Source organism: Podarcis bocagei (assembly GCF_964188305.1).
Source record: "Podarcis bocagei genome assembly, chromosome: 4".
In the NCBI taxonomy this organism is placed as follows: Eukaryota; Metazoa; Chordata; class Lepidosauria; order Squamata; family Lacertidae; genus Podarcis; species Podarcis bocagei.
The window spans coordinates 58,927,575-58,945,328 of NC_138128.1; the positions used below are offsets into that span (position 1 = coordinate 58,927,575).

The 17,754-nt window shown below is 40.1% G+C and overlaps 1 protein-coding gene across 5 annotated transcripts in view; it reads right to left on the minus strand.

Moving 5' to 3' along the window:
- Positions 1–17,754, minus strand: part of FAM53B (family with sequence similarity 53 member B) — a 125,602-nt gene that overhangs the window by 63,807 nt on the left and 44,041 nt on the right. For 4 of the 5 annotated variants that reach the window (XM_081193031.1, XM_081193030.1, XM_081193032.1 and 1 more), the window contains 2 exons: positions 16,131–16,375; positions 12,334–12,388 (listed from right to left, as the gene is read on the minus strand). In XM_081193031.1, coding sequence (XP_081049157.1) covers positions 12,334–12,388; positions 16,131–16,217 — 142 coding nt within the window. In that variant the 5' untranslated portion in view covers positions 16,218–16,375. The remainder of the gene's footprint in view (positions 1–12,333; positions 12,389–16,130; positions 16,376–17,754) is intronic. The other variant, XM_081193034.1, reaches the window with a different exon arrangement.

Sequence of the window (17,754 nt, forward strand, 5' to 3'; positions counted from 1 at the left end):
ACTTGTGTCACCATTGCAAACAAAATGTTCTTGCTTTTTTGAGCACTTGTGCTGCTAACCCAAGTGTGCTTTCTTTTTTTATTACTGTACTGCAATGTGCCTTAAATCAGGAATTGACAGCACTCACTAATACAATATGAAATTAGAAAAGTGGAATTAAAATTATATTTGAAGATATATAAATAATGTCCTATATACACATAAATGTTTCTTTTATTTCATTGAACTAAACTAAAAAAAAAAAAAGATGTTCACTTGATAAACTGGTGATGTCTCGCACCAGCAGATTTTCTAATACAGAGATAACTGGAAGGATTATTTGTACAGATCTACTGTACTTTATTTGTACAGATCTACTGCTGATTACAATTCTGCAATTACTTCTCATCTTTATTTTTTCCAGGCCTCAGTTTCATAGACTGTGAACTCTCTGGAGATTTTGAAGCATCCGTTTTCAGTTACCAGAGCTTTCACCTGGGTGATTGCAGTTGGCAAGCAAAATGGAGCCACCGAAAATAAAGAGGTAACAGGGACCTAAGGAAACCAGAAGTTGTGCTGGTTGTGCGAGTCTATCAGTCAATTCTTTGGGGATCGAAACCAGGAAAGGGGGGGGTGAGAGTTTTGGAATCCAAAGGGTGTATAAATATATGTCGTTTTTTGTTATCTTGGTTTGTAATATAAAAATTGGGAAATTTGTGGAAGGGAATTTGGGTCGACCTTAGAAAAGGGCGTTAATGATGAGTATTGTGGTTTAATCGAGGTCTATAAGTTAAATTTGGTTAATTAAGATGAATTAGGTAAAATATTAATAAGGTAAAAGTTGGAGATAAGAACTTGCTGAGTTAACTATTGGAATTGGGATGCAAGAAGGGGAGGTGTGGGGAAGTCAGTGAAAGTAGTTAAGAAATTAAGGATTTAAAATTATATTTGTTATTTGTGTTGTGTTTGTCTGTGGTTGTTTATGTTTTTGTGTTTGTCTTAAATATATGTGAAAACTTCAATAAAAATTTTATTACAAAAAAACAAAAACAGAACATCAGGAAAGGCAAAAAAAAAAAAAAATCAGCCAAGTCTTCAGAGGAAAGGGAAAGATGGATCTGGCCTGCACAAACTCCTCTAACAGGTTCTAGTAAGGGTAAGGATTATGGGGATAAGTACCATAAGATTTAAAATCTCACAGTCTTGCACTACACAAGGATGTTTCAGGAAGGGAGCAAGGGGATGGGGGGGGGAGACACATTTTCTCCTTCCCAGTTTCCAAAGCTACTCCACCACTTGGAAATGAAGGACTCAAGTTTTGGGCTCTCTCTCTCAGCAGACCTCACTTCCCAAATCTGCTCCAGGGGTTGACAGACTCTTCCCAAAAAATGCTGAGGGGGTGGGGAGGAAATCCTATTTTATCGTATGCAAGTACAGCAGCCCTTTGGGGCTCCATGATCTCATGTGGGTTACATGGCTCAAGTGGGAGCATGAGACGTGCATCCCGGTTTTGCGACTTAAGATGTTGGAAGGTATGGAACAGTATGGAAGGGTGCTTTGAAAAAAGGAAAGTGCCGTGCATAGGATCAGACTTCATATATAAAGCTAGGGCAATGGCTTAGGGGGCAGGCCTTAATATTCTTGCTCGCTATTCCTTAGCTGGCACAAGGCCTACTGAAGTAAATGCAGCTTTCCCCTGCAGAAAAGTTTGGGGTTGGAGCCAGCTAAACATAGGGACAGTGGTACCTCAGGTTAAGTACTTAATTCATTCCGGAGGTCCGTTCGTAACCTGAAACTGTTCTTAACCTGTAGCACCACTTTAGCTTATGGGGCCTCCTGCTGCTGCCGTGCCGCCGGAGCCCAATTTCTGTTCTCATCCTGAAGCAAAGTTCTTAACCTGAGGCACTATTTCTGGGTTAGCGGATTGTGTAACCTGAAGCGTATGTAACCTGAAGCGTATGTAACCCGAGATACCACTGTATTACCTATGAGCTGAATTGGCAGATATTCCATTAGTAACAACTGCAGGTAGAGGTTGTTTTCCACTTGTGGTTGTGAATTTTAATTTTCTGTTGTGACTAAAGAACTATTTCAGAAGCTGGTTATGAAGGAGATGCACTATGCTGCTTTCTCAATAGGTGTTATGTTGATATTGTTCTATAACGGGTGGGGAACCTGTAACCCTTCACATATTGTTTGGACTCTGACTCTCATCAGCTTCAACCAGTATGGCCAGTGGTCAGACATGATGGGTGCTATAGTCCTGCACTCATTGGAGGGGCACAGACATAAAAACAAACATTATCAATGCCAGTTATACTTGAAAATAATTACATTTAAATTATAACAAATACTGTTAGAGCATAATAAAAATGTAAGTTACCAAATAAATAGGGCAAATGGGGGAAATAGGTCTATGATCTTTTTCTGTGACATAAAATATATAAAACAACATACTGCAGCAACTCAGCATCTTTATAGGCTTTGTGATATTTTGAAGTCTGGGTGGGGTTTGAGCATACAAATGGTTTGGATCACACAGTGCAGAGTTTTCTTTGCCAATATTTTATCATGATCTCTTGCACCTGCATTTAATTTACTTCCTTGTGTACTATTTGCCTAGTATGCCAAGAGTGTTAGGAAACCAGCAGTTTGTACTTTCCATTGCACACTCCATTTATGAAGTATGTGGCTTCGCATTGTAGAATGAGTTTAATGGCAGTAATTAGCTGGCAGTGATGACACAGAAACCACTCGTGCTTTCCTGCTGCACCCAACACATACACACAAAGATTTTCAAAGATAAAGCATCTAGGTTGGAGGAAAAAAAATGAAATGACAGCACAAAGTGTGCCTCATCAGAATAAAACATCACAGCAAGGTCTGTGGCTTACACACATGCATACTGGACCCAACATTTTGCTCGAAGATGAACAGGTTAATCTTTTCTCCAAAGCCTTCTTTGTTTCTTAATCTTAAAAGCTAAAAAAGCCTTTCCCCAAAATTAAAAGTTTTTTTTTCTTAAGGAAATAAGTCCATGCATTCCTCTCCTCCCAATAATCCACTTATTTGATTTAGATGGTATGGCATTGCTTCATCTAAAAATGAACTCGGTGCCACTGTGTTGAAGAAATGGAGCCAAAACAAGAGGGAGGAACCAGCCTATTCAGGTGAAGCCTGAGGTTTAGAAGCATCTGTGTGTGCACACACACAGATACACAATCAAAAACATACTGAAACATGCTGCAATATTTTGTTGCAGGTCTCACTGGTATTTTCTGTTTTTAATTCTAGAGCCTATGGGATAGGACAGGTGAAAAGCCTTCCCTCTGCTCTTTCCCTCTAATACTACTAATAAATACGAAATAAATAAACAGAACACTGCTGAGTTCAGAATGAATTAGCAACATCACTATGTGCCTGAAATCCTTGTGCACAAAGTTCCCCCTAAAAGGAAGATGGTTTGAGTCTTCTCCCCACTCTATCTTCTGCTCCAACACACACACATGGTCTTTAGAAATACAGGTGCTAAACCTTCCTTCACTGATGTAAAACTGAATAAAGTATATGGTTAAATTGGCCTGGACCTACCAGTCATGCCACTTGGTAAATGTGGAATACGCTTGGTTGCCAAGTTGTCCTTGGTAACACAAAAGGTACCGAAGTTATTTTTCCATGTTCCCTAAGAAACTGAGAGTCCAAAATCATTCTGGACAGAGGTGACATTTCCTGTAATTCTTTGTGGCGATGTTTTCCAAACATGCCCCAGCGTGGCCAGATCATGTCCTGGAAAACATTTGCTTTGAATTGGCGCTTCATGGCATTATTTAGCTGATTTTGGAATGATAGGAAAATGCCCTTTAATATGTCCAAAATGAGTGTGCAACTTCACTATGCATACCTGGGACAAAGAAAGTGCCTTCAAGTGCTTTTTGTGTGTGAAAAAAGACAACAGGCCTAAGAAAGATCAAGGCCAGAAACTGGCACCTCTGCCCGATAAGGAATCACTCATCTGAAAATCTGCTTTGCTCATCAGACCTCCACAGCTATTCCCCGAGGAGACTAGATAACCTGTACTTGGCACCACTTGAACAAACATCAAGATTAAGAAAGGGCTGAGGAGAGACTAGAGACGGCAGAGTCAGGGTGTGGCTACTCCCACACACATACACGTCTGCTTCTGTCAAAAAAACAGGCAAGCATCCCCCATTCAGTCCTGCAGATGACACATTAAGATTTCACATCAGAGCTAGCTTACCAGCCAATGCAAAATGCAAGGGTCCCCTACCACACAGAATATTCAGGGAGAGTGGTACTGTTGATGCAAAATGGGGTGGGGGGTTAACTACTTTCTATAGATTAATTAGTCGAAAGAGCAAAGTGTAGTCAACAGGAATGGAATAAGAGCTTCACTCAAATTATTTCCTGTTATACGTACGTAGCAATTAGTCATTTAGACAATCTGTTTTATGTGGACACTTGGCAACAGGAAGAGGTGAGGCATACAAGTCTGGAAACAATGTTGACAGATTGAAGAGCTTGAAATCCTGATTCGGGAGCCTCAGAGTTCCTTTTTGTTTCTTCAGAACTCTTATAGGGATTTACGTAAGGTGTGGACTCCTAACTGTAGCCTCCATCTCACACTTCGTTTCCTAAGAGCACCACAGCCTTCACCTCAGAAAGGTTGCCTCAGAGACGACCACAATGGTCACATTTAACAGGAATTCCCCTACACCTAAGCTAGTGTGAGGACGTGGAACATTTATCACCAAGCCCCACTGTTCTCTTGCAAACAAACCAGCAAACATTTATGCCCCACTTCCCCAAGGCAATGCCAGAAGAGAGAAGCAGCCCACAACCCACTTAGGCATAACAGGAAGGAAGCCCCTTCCCTCACCATCTGTTGCTGGTGTTATAGATCACAGGAGGCACACCTGTGGCCCTCGGTATGTTGCTGCCCTATTTAGTTATATTTTATTTAACCAATGTCCAATTACAATAAATTAAAGTTTAACAAAAGACCTCCAAGCTGTTTACAACGAACAGCATGAAATATTCATTAAAAATGCCACTAAGAAACTAGCATTCAAAACTAGCTGCATAAAAATATATGTAACAGAAAATAGAATAAGTAATTCTAAAACACTTGTCAAAATTGCATGCTAAAGTTCCGTGTCTGGGTAAGCTTGCAGGAGGCAAAAAACAAGACAGTGGAGGCACCTGCCTAATATCAGTGGGCAGGAACTTCTGAAATATCGGTGCTACCACACTAAAGGACAGATTTCTTGCAAGTGCAGAACACACATTATGTGGAACTTGAAGAAGTGCCAGTTTCATTGATCCAAATGGTCAAATGGGTGCCTATGGGCTGAGGCAATCCTTCAAGCAAACTGTCCCAAAGTGGTTCAGGGCTTTATACAGCAATAGTAACACCCTGAGTTCGGCCCAGACTACAACTCCCACCATCCCCAACTATTGGCCATGCTGTCTGTGACTGATGGGAGTTAGAGCTCCATCTTATACTGTAGAGGCACATCTGAAAGGCCGCAGGTCCCCCAGAGGCTGGTGCGGCAGGTGGTGCAATGATACAGTAGAGCCCGCCACTCCTGGTTGGAGCAAAACCAGCAGTACAACAAAGGACACGGATTCCTCTCCAGCATTCCAGCACACTATCCATCTCCCATTGCTACTTTTGTACTCAGGACCTCCCAAGTGGAAAATTAGATGATCCATTTTGGAAGGAAGAGTGCAGCAAAATGTCCTTATTCCTAACTATCTATTAAGATAGCTCCAGCACAAGTCACGTAGCTCTCATAACAAATGATGCTATTTATATTTTAAAACAATGATGCCAAAATCAAATCAGTGTAGATTTCCTTTTATTATATTTCTGAATTTTGCATCCAGCATTATTTTTTCATCTCTCTCTCTCTCTCTCTCTCTCTCTCTCTCTCTCTCTCTTATAAAGCTTTTAAAAATCAGCACAACACAGAAAGTTCCTTTTCACAAAGGCAAAAAAGTGGGATGAAATAATGCCAGCAAAATTATGTGTGTGCCTTAAAACAGTCTCATTAAAGGTAGTTCAAATAGCTTTAAGTAGTAAGCAAATATTTTGCCCTGTTACTGATGTTTATTGAATCATGGCCACCAAACATGAGGCAAAGCTGTTGAAGTGAAATTCTCAATGACTAATTCCAAATTAAATGGAGTTTTCAATTAACAAAAAGGTTGGGAGCAACCATTTTTACCTTTAGCTCTTGCTTAAGAAAATGTTAAACTACTGTGGTTGCTGGCTGCATTAAAAGAATAAGAGTTGGATGGGGCTTTGCAGTCACACTGCTTGATGCAGGAAATACAGAGAATCCCCAAGATATGGTTGTCTGCCTTCTGCTTGAAGACCACAGCAAGGGACAGAACACCAACTCTAGGAAATTGGTTCCATTGCTGAACTGCTCTTACTGCTTCGTTTAATAAAGAAGGAGCCAAGAAAGATCAAATGCTTATATTTCCATATTGTAAAGGGTTCAAGGTATAACCCAGAAAAATAAATTGTAACATGAAGGGCTAAAAGCTGTGTCTGTGCTCCCCATCAGCTGTCACTAGACACACACGCTGAAAATGAGGAGTGAATGAAACTTCCCTCGAACTGGCTCTATAACAATTTTATATTTTGATCCATAAACTGTTGCATGTTTGTTGAAACAGTGCCTGCCAATTAAACTGGTTTCCTAATAAAGCACGTGGCTGACCTATAAGAAGTGGGAGATGCATCCAAATTCTGCCATTACATCAGAAAATTGTCAACTATTTGGCTCTGTGTTTTATTTTTACCATCACAGCTGGAGGCATTGCTTGGATTTAGCGTCTCAGGCAGACATCAAAATCCCTTTGGACATGTCGACTGCAGATCTAGTGTATTTGAGGCAGAACTGAGAGGAGATCAATGAACATTACCAGTTACATTGTCTATGAGAAAAGCAGCATATACTACAGAAGATGAGCTTCTGGTTTGGCCCAGTTCTAATTGAAGTTAAAGATTATTACAGTGGTACCTCGGGTTAAGAACTTAATTCGTTCTGGAGGTCCATTCTTAACCTGAAACTGTTCTTAACCTGAGGTACCAGTTTAGCTAATGGGGCCTCCCACTGCCGCCTCGCCGCCGGAGCACGATTTGTGTTCTCATCCTGAAGCAAAGTTCTTAACCCGAGGTACTATTTCTGGGTTAGCGGAGTCTGTAACCTGAAGCGTCTGTAACCTGAAGCATCCGTAACCCAAGGTACCACTGTATATCTTTCTCTTGGGCACGTGGCTTTTGCATCTCTTTTCAACAACATGAGTTCCTGCCATGCCAGCTACTTTAAGAAACTAGTCAACACCCTCAATGCTGTTTGTAAAAGCTCTGCATCTGCTTTAGGTATATTCAGAACATATGCCAGTGTCTGGATATATACTGCAGAATGTGTTCAGTGCTTCAACCCCTAGTGTACGGATAAGATGGGAGCCAAATGCTCCAAAACATTAAACCCCACAGGGGTTCAGCAAACTCTCCCTCCTAGCTGTTAAACCTCAGAAATAGATGCTGCCTTTATAGGGACTCTTCCTTAAGAACTGTGCATCATAACTCTGAGCATTAGGTTGCCTCCAAGTTACCAATGCTCCTTTAGTAAAACAACAGAATAAATTCGTGCAGGAAGGTCTTTTTTTACCACTATTAATACTGAACATTCGCAATACAAAATCCTAAAGCAAGCCAAATTCCACTACTGACATGAATGGACCAACTCTGGGAAAGGCAGCTTGAGAACGGCAGCCAATATTTTCCTTTTAATCTCTAGGAGAGGAATTAGGGTGCAGCATTGCATTAAATATTTGCTTCAATTCTTCCTTTGGCTACAGAGCATATTTTTTAAAAGTAAAAAACCCATAGTTTCACTGCCTAAACAATATGTTCAACCAGCTTCTCTTTGTGACCCTCCCACCCACTACATTTGTATCCCTTTTGACTGGAGAAATATAATATTGGCTGTCTGGGAGGATAAAAGAAATATTCTGTTCCATAACAGCAACGATTTATTTGCACATGATTCAAGAGCTACTCAAGCAAGGCATACAAAATTGTTCTTGCTCAAGCAATACGTATATTGCTCAAGCAATATAGCAATACGTTTTTCATCTTCTATGCTTTTTCCTGCAAAACAAAAATCAGGGACACTCTTCTCTGGGCGGTAATTATACCAATTTCAACATTTTTAAAACTCAGAGGATTCTTGCCCTTTAAGAAAAGGGGGGAAAATGATGTAGGGCACTGTGACTTGACAAATATTTGATGAAGATTGATGTTTTTTAATAGTGTATCAAGTGGTATCTGAGGCCTTTTCAGTTATCTACATTAACTATTCACCAGGAAAGGCTGAAACCCTCTGCCTGTTTACTTGAGAACAAGCTCAATTGAGCTTAGCAGCACATACAACAGAGTAAAAATGCATATGATTAAGCAGAAATTAGTTTTTTATTGTTTCCCCCTACAAAACTGGTTTTCCCTTAGCAAAACCAGTGTTGTGATGATGGAGAGACAGCAAATTAATGCGAATGAGCAATATGTATACAGATACTTTTTCTTCAAATATAACTGTGTTATGATAAATAAGTGTGTGTGTGTGTGTGTGTGTGTGTGTGTGTGTGTGTGTGTGAATGCTACTAGGAAATATACACACACAATTTCTCCAAATAAAGCTGATAAAAAGTTTCCACCACTTTTTTAAGGGACATGTTTCAGTAATTGTCATCAAGCAGTGCTAGTGTGAAAGTGACAGAAGGGTTGAAATAAAACAAAGCCTGAAAGGGGAAACAGCCCCTTTTCAGACAAACTGAAAGCCTAAGAAAGCTAATGATAGTACTCTAATAGAAACACAATATTAAATGAAAGCCAATAACTTGGGGGTTGGACTCGATGGCCCTTGTGGTCTCTTCCAACTCTATGATTCTAACTTGGTTAGGGTTATAAAGCCTAAAAGCAACTAAAATAGCTGCAGAAAGAGGAAAGCCCAAAGCATATTAATTTTTTTATTCAAAAAATGGCAAAAAAAATCTCAAATATTTCAATCAAACTCAAATGTGTGAAGTTTTCATAGATTTATCAAAAAAAATTTAATAGGGAACATGAGAACATAATAGAAATATTGGAAGATATGGCATCATCACACTTGAGATCAAAGTCCTATTTATATGTGGGGCGAATGCATGTGGGCTTAAAATGGAGTGGGGGCCCATATACAAACCCACGCCCAATATCCATACAGTTCCACTCCAGATTTTCGTGTATTCATCTTATGTGCCTAAAGAAGAATTCTAAGCGTGTTTGGTCGACCACACTCAAAATTCCTCCTCAGGCTTTGTGCTGAATAGTGCTAAAGAGGTTCTACAAAAGTGTTTGGTTTGCCTAGTCTTCTCTTTAAAGCAAGTTGACATAACTGGCAGGGCCAAAAGAAAAGTTTTCCCATGACTTATAAAGCAGTAGATATAAGTCACTCTTTCCCATTTGCCTCAGTCCATGCTCTGGGCAAAGATGGCCTGTCACAGACCTTATCTTGTTATCATTCCAATTCTAGACTTTCACAACAGCTTCTCAAGGTCAACCATATCGATGGATATGCCAGCTTTATCTATATCTCCCCCCCCCCCCGCTGAAATCCAAATAGACAATTAGTTCTCACAACATCCTGCCTATATTAGACTGGTTGGGCACAGATGAATGGTGGGAGGAACCAGCTGGGGAACCCCCAAGAGAAGAAAGGCTCAAAACCTGGGGAGTGGTGGTGGGACAATGATGAGTGATCAGAGGGAGAAGACTCAGAAGAGGAGGTGTTGGAAGCTGAGGAGGTCACAAGGCTTAGTGAGCTGAGAAGGACAGTGGCAGAAAGAAGTCCAGAAGCTGAAGCAGGAGGGTGGGAGGAGAGAGGCCAAGAGGCAGAGATGAGTCAGGTTGGTAAAGAGTCATGGTGCCTTCCCCTCCTGCTGCAACAAGCTCACCTCCTCCATTGTCTCCCAGAACCAGAAGGGACATGAAAAGGGCGGATGAAAGATTGGCAATGCACAGATACAATCTCTGATTGCTTGGAAAATACCCTGGATAGGAGGGAACTTTGGCAGCTGTGGGGAGGCGGAAACCTTCAGTCTCAGCAACTGCTTCATGGGGGCAAGACCTACCTGAGATGACTTGCTGTGCTCATTAGGCCTGACACTCTTGTGCAGAACATGTTTTTGCTAATAAGGAGTTAACTCTAACTTGTATAGTGTGATTTACTGCTGGCTCGCTGCTGACACTGCCTGTTCAGACTGAGGAGACTAGAAAGCCAGCCAAGCGTGGTCTCTCTCTCCAGTCCCTAGATGTCCCATGTGGCAGTGTATTTCTTGACTTCCCACTGGCTCTAATCCAAATCCAAATCTGTAACGATGCATTTGTCTTGACCCTTTGAACAAGTAGGAACAAAACTATCTAATCAAAAGTAGCTTGGCAGTTGGAAATTCATTGTGGTTGTCAGCACTGAACCTATCTGGGCAAGTTTCAACAATGGTTGGTTAATCTGGGCCAAGGAAGAAGGCATTGGAAGAGATGACGAACATTACAAAGCAAAACAAAAATAATGCCAATGGGATTTGCTCTTTTTCACTGGAACTGACAAAGAAAATTGCACAGGGGATGCTATGGTCAGCAAGGTAAGATTAGGTTCCCTTGGAAACAGGACACTTTAGCAAATAAAGACCATATCAGTGTAGCTTGAACGGGAAAAGTTTTAAAGAAAAGTAGTCATAAACAAGCTTCTTAGACTTCTATATATTGTTTGGCTAATTGATTTGGTATTATTTGTTTCTTGTTTGATTCTTCACATAAAACATAAATTGAATAGACTGTTTCTGTCACTTTATTTTTTTACTTTGAAGCCTGCACCTTCCATCTGAGGCAAAAGAATCATAATAATTCAAAAACACTTTGTATTTCCCCCTCACTCTCATCTCAGATGACTTCCCTGTCTGGAAGCTTGAGAAATGTCTCTCCCAATACAGTTGCTCAGCTCCCATTAATACTAATGAGGGTAATGCCTGTGAATGGTGGGAACAGATTCTTTGTTTGTAAAGTACCAGCTTTTGTTATAGAATAGTTGGGCCTAAAGTTTTAATTGGGTCTGGAGGTCATTGCCCAGTCATATAAGAAACTAATGAACACAATGCAGTACTACATCTTTCAGAACTGCCAGCCCTCCAAGAGCATCCAGCCAAACCTCAAACATCATAAGGCTGTATAACACACACACACACACACACACACACACACACACACACACACACGGATGGCAGCTTGTGTGCCAGTACAGTATGAACTTTTGTTGATTGCAGCAGAAGAATACCAATTAAATAGTGATTGCCCAATTATTATTGTTTCTTTTTTAAATACTATACTGTGAAGTTTTAAACATTACACTACACTTCCTCTTAAACACTACACAGACTAGGAATGAATGTATCACTTCACTTTTATGCATTACTGTTAAAATAAGTGAGATTCAAAATAAGATAGCCTTGAAATACTCAGCAATGCAAAACCCAGGTTTGGAGCAAGCAGGCAAATTTTAGTTCATACCTGTGAATAAATGGAACTCGATTATCAAGCATCACTAAACGTAAAGTTTGAATATACCAGATGTGTCACTGAGCTGATTTTTCAAGACACTAGAATGCTTTGCTTGGAATCTGGAATCCTAGTCCGTTGTCTCAATTAAGTACATCTGGTTTAGACCGGAGTGAAGATGGGTGATTTACTAACTTCTACAATATTTGAGATGAGACTGAGGTCACCTGGAGTTTTGACATGCAGGGCACACGCAGAGCTCATCAGCTGAGCGCTATATTGTGTAACATAAAGCAGATCAACTGCCAACCATATGGAATTTAAAGAAAAGTGCATGAGAAATTAGGAAATGGATTTCTCAGCTTGCAAAAAAAAAACCACACAGTTTTTGCTCGTAACAAACACTGAATCAGCTCCAAGTAGGAATGAGGGAGAACCACGTAGCAAAATTTGGAGAAGTGAAAATTCTGAAAGATTAATGTGTTTCGGTTTGTGTATTGCTTTTGAAAGTGCAGATTAGTTAGATTTGCCTTTAAAAGCAAACTGAATTAAATTTCTCCAGCCAAATAATGTGTACAAAAATGCACATCCTATGGTAAAGTATGCATAAAAATGCATATAATACTGAAAATGACAGATTCCCCCATCCCTAGCTCCGAGAGCCCTGTTGCATTTCCCGCCAGCATTATAACGTGCAATAAAAAATTAGAGGCTTTCTCCTTACTCACCCATAATTCCACAAGAAAAGAGAGTGGGTCCTTGACTCATCTTCTTTGGAGTGTGCTGAAAACAACCAGAAAAGCTATTCACTGAGGTTTTAAGAATTATGCTGAAATACAGGGTCATGTCCAAATGCCATTCAAGGACTGAGTAATGCCAAGAGCACAGATCTATGAAAAGGTGTAGACTGAGTCAAACGTACAAATTAAGCAAAAGGGCAGCAAGCTTAAAAAGGATGCTGTGCCTGTATTGCTCTTTTGGAGCTTTTCTTGGTAAGTCTTCCTTCTAACAGTTTTTCAAAACTGAATGGAAGGCTAAACCAAAGAATGGGGTCAGGTTACTATTTTGTGAATGTTCTAATCCAAGATCAAAGACTCAGCTAAAGTTTTGAATTGTTCTTTCAAATTACTCTTCAGGATTAGAAAAATAAGAATGGTGGAACATGTAAACTAAACAGTGATCTCCACTACCAAAACATCTCCAGATTGCTTTCACAGAATTTCTCTTGTTCTTAATGGGGCAAAAGTTAATAATATTATTAGAAGACAAACAATTTCAGCAATTTCTCAGATATTGTTTAAAGTCTTCCTTTTAAAAGTCTTCTCCTTTGTCAATATCATCACCTCATGACTCTTCTTTAAAAAGAAGAAGAGCAGAAACAAATTGCAGTTTGGTATCCAATAACACAACATGTTAGTAATGTCCATGAAATTCAAAGTACTTGATCTCTGTTCTGCTTTTCTATTTTTCCCCCTAGCAGACCAATCTTGCTTTGCAAAAAGATAATTATTTAAGGTGGTATTCAGCAAAACATCTGCACGCCCACAAGGATTACCACTAGTGCAATGGGACACCCCCCAGCACACCCCCTCCACTGTCCCCCAACCCCACTCTGGAGAGTTGGAGAAAATTCCAGAGTAGATTTAGGTAGGACACAGGGAGAGGAGCGCGAAGCAATGCTCCATTACTCAAGGAGAAATCCTTGCGCTGGAAGAACCTTAGCTTTGGCACTATGTTGAATGCAACCCACAACCCATTATAAGTAACAAAGCATATTCCCTGCCCTGCAATCAAGCAAGTATTTCTACAGTTTATAAGTTTCAGCAACAACTTTTGCTTTTTTTCTTTGTATGGAGTCTTACACATTCTAATACTTAGGCTGCAACCCTGTGCACACTTACACAAAGGGCTGAACTCAGTCCAATTCTACTCAGGAATAATTTCTACTATCAACTACCAGAGTTCTGGAGTGCAAGATTTTAAACACATGCTGGAGCATGTGTTGAAATGTGATAATAAGAGGAGTTGTAGCTTAGCGAATGAGCAATGCCATCCCAACTCCCTCCTCAGCTGGTTTTGCCTTCATCTCCCCTGCCCAATTTTTCTTTCTTTCTTTCTTTCTTTCTTTCTTTCTTTCTTTCTTTCTTTCTTTCTTTCTTTCTGCTCCTGCTTCTTTTTCTTTCCATCTTTTGGGATGCTCACATTTGTCTCTGACCTGCACTGCTACTCAGTTGTGATCATTGTTCCTCTCCTCTGTACAACCACATTAATTCTCGGCACTTTCTTTCCAGGCCTGTTAAGCATAGCAGCCGTTACTTCATCCATTATCAAGCAGTACATTGATTTCTAGGCATGCAAATAGGACTGAGATGGGGTTAGGGATTGCTAACGGTGGTTGATATCACAAAGATAACAAATAAAATCGCCTTAAAGCAGGGGAAATGGTGCCATTTACCAAATGTCAAAACAAAGCCTATGACCTTCCTTGCCCTCTTGGATTTAATTCAATGCCTCTCCTGCTTATGCCTACTAGTAAAATATTTCCTATTAAAACTTTCCCCATTCTCCCAACTTTCTGAAACAACCTGCTACAAATGACACTTACACATTTATATTTATCAAGTTCTACTTCATCTATAAAGTTAAGTATGAAACTATAATGGCATACAAAAGAAGGGAGAATGTCACTGGGATGGTGTGGTCTTGAACATTTGATCACTTTAAAAAAACAGCTCAATAGGTAGCAGTTAAATTAGGCTATTATTGATTACATCTAAATAAGAAAGCCTTTTATACACATAAGTGTATGAATACCTCATATCTATTCACTTACATATATTATTCCTTATGTTTACAGTGTGTGCGTTTTGTCTTTGTAGAATTGTATTTATAACATTTAGATGTGTGAGGAAAGAGTATTTTGGCAGTATGGGTGGTATTTGCTAGTCCTAACCAGAATAGTCCCTTTGAATTTAATGGACATGACTAAGTTAGGTTCCTTAGTTTCAATAGGTCTACTTTGAGTAGGATTTTGTTGACTACCACCATCCAAATATAAAATGATTATTTAGAAGACTGGTTTTAGATCCAAGGAGGGGAAAGAGTAAGTAGGAAGAATGTTTTGAAACTACATTTCTCCCCATTTTAACTGTAATTGCCATTTCACAAGGGTTGGGTCTTATAGTAAACTAGGAAGAAAGGAGTAAATTATCTGTAATCACAACTGTTTTTCTTAGGATAAGCAAAAAGTTTAATTTCTCTATTTCCGCTCTTCCTAAAGCCTTCCTTTGTGAATGGAAAGATGGAGTTCTTTTGATCCAAGTGTGCTTTGCTCCAATTCTTATGAGATTATCTGCACTAGTAACCAGTTCTGGGACAACGAGTAACCAGAATACAGTGGTACCTCGGGTTAAGTACTTAATTCATTCCGGAGGTCCGTTCTTAACCTGAAACTGTTCTTAACTGAAGCAACACTTTAGCTAATGGGGCCTCCTGCTGCCACCGCGCCACCGGAGCACGATTTCTGTTCTCATCCTGAAGCAAAGTTCTTAACCCGAGGTACTATTTCTGGGTTAGCGGAGTCTGTAACCTGAAGCGTCTGTAACCTGAAGTGTATGTAGCCCGAAGTACCACTGTATTAAGCAAATGGTTTACAAAATGCCAAGAAAAGTCAAAATTGGCACTAAAGCCACAATTCTATAGTCAGAACAGTTTGGGAAAGACATATCATAATTCTGTTTGCACTATTATAAACACTGTCAGCATTTTGGAAGACACCATGATGGTCCAGTGCAGAGGGCCTTCTGGCAGTTCCCTCGCTACAAGAAGCGAAGTTACAGAGAACCAGGCAGAGGGCCTTCTCGGTAGTGGCACCCGCCCTGTGGAACACCCTCCCACCAGATGTCAAAGAGAAAAATAACTACCAAACTTTTAGAAGACATCTGAAGGCAGGGAAGCTTTTAATGTTTAATAGGTTATTGTATTTTAGTGTTCTGTTGGAAGCCGCCCAGAGTGGCTGGGGAAACCCAGCCAGATGGGCTGGGTATAAATAATAAATTCTTATTCTTATTCTTATAGTATAGAAATGAAATTAACAACAACTGTTGTTTCAACAGGTAACTGTTAAGTCTAAATGCAGTCATATCGTGAACATCTCTGGGAATACTGTCAAATTTAAATGTGAATCTAAGCAGGCCGGAAGAGCTTACCCATGTGACATTTCATAAACTAAGTGACTCAATTAAAGTAAGTCCTCAGTACCTACTCTTGCACAACTCCCAGACCAAAGATATGGGAGACCACAGCTAATGCGCAGGTAAGCCAACACTGTCCTTTAAAACTCAAGACTCAACATATGCAGCACCAAACAGGTATGTTCTTCTTGTGCACCCACTGGCCTAATTACATTGAGCTATAAGGAAAGAGTCCCATTTGTTTTGCCCCAAAGGAGATAGCCCTGCAACCTGAAGAACATAAACGGCTGATAGAGTAAACTAAGCTGCTGGTGTGAAATGAACTCTCTTACCAACTCAGCCCTGCATGATAGAGAATCAGCACCTTTGTTTTCCAGAGTTGTCGTTAAGATCATCACCATGGTAACGAACTCATGCATTGGGGTCCATTCCAGTAGAGGTAAAGGTCAAAACCAGCCATATTAGGCACAGCCTCTGATTCAGTGCATTTTCCCAGAAGAAAGGTTTGGTAGAACCAAATCCCATCTGTTTTGCAAACTGGGCGGCTTGACACAAAATGCTTCAAAGTCTTCAACCTCTGGAAAAAGAAAAAACAAAACAGAAAGATAGTTTGTTACGTTGCTTTTGCAAATCATCGTATCAAATTTAAGTGACGCTCTCCTTGTTCCCAAAAAACAAATCTGGGGAAATCTGACCTCTTTCCACATACCCAAGAGCACAACAGGATGGCCAGATACTGAAGCTATCCCTGCAAGAAGAACAGGCAAGCTCTTTCCTTCCTATGTGAACTGCATAGGTGCAGGGGGGAGAGTATAGTGAGCAGATAAGGCCTACAGTAGGCTGGTGACAATCAGCTGCTAGCAAAACCAAGAAGTAGAATGTCAGTGGCAAAGGAACAAGGATGAGGAAATTCTAATTCTGTGACTCCAAACTACCTCCAAGCTGCTAATTTGATGTATTTCAGATTCTCACATTTGCTACAGATTCTCAAGCAACAAGCTGGTTACGAAGAAAAGATATTCTGTTGCATATGTAATTTTTTGCAATAGAATTCTGGCTCTAAGACAATGGATGGCCACCTCACCACAGGGGCCACAAGTAGCTCAAATAACAGGAATTTGTTGCAGGCTATGAAACAGAAAGAGGCCTACACTTCTGTCTGCGTCTCCAAGTATAGCCTGAAAGCTACTTTCCAACTCATCAGGAACCAGAAGCAAATCTATCCCAAGGCAAAAAGAAGTGAGGATTGTATTTAGAACTATTATGTCCTACTCTGAACTTGATGTAGCGTATTTGCCCACAAAGTTGGTTTTCACTGCTCTTAACACACTGAGGATGGTGGGAAAGAAAGAATGGCTTAAATATACTCATCGTGCTGAGCCAATGTTGGTTGACTAAATGCGCACATCTGGGAATATGTTCATTGCTCCTACTTTATGTAACAAAAGGTACAGCTGCCTATGGAATTTTTAAAAACTAGCTGACTCTTGGGAACAGGATGAGCAACACACAGCTTAGTATCAGGGAGATTTCTGGTCTGTTGATTCAATGAAAGCCTTGTGCTGCTGTAGCATATTTAGAAAAATAGTTAATCTAGACCTGATGCTGTTGAAGAGTTGTGTGGAATGAAGTTTCAATAAAAAGGCTGAATAAATGTTATATAATTCATAGAGTTGTTTGCCTATAGGCCAACGTTATTTACTTGAACCCCTGGGCAGCCTTCAAAACATTTCAGATAAAAGTTCAAACAAACAATGAGGCGATATTAACATGAGCTACGTGGTGGGAACCACAGGGGGGTCAGATAGCCAAGACAAGTTTTTGGTTTTTTTGCTTCTGGCAGGCCCACAGCTAGATGCATACCATGCAAAAATGAACAAACTGCAGTAAGAATCTAATTATACAATAATTTCCCAAAGTAATCCCTATAATCCTGTTCAAATATTTTGCTGCATT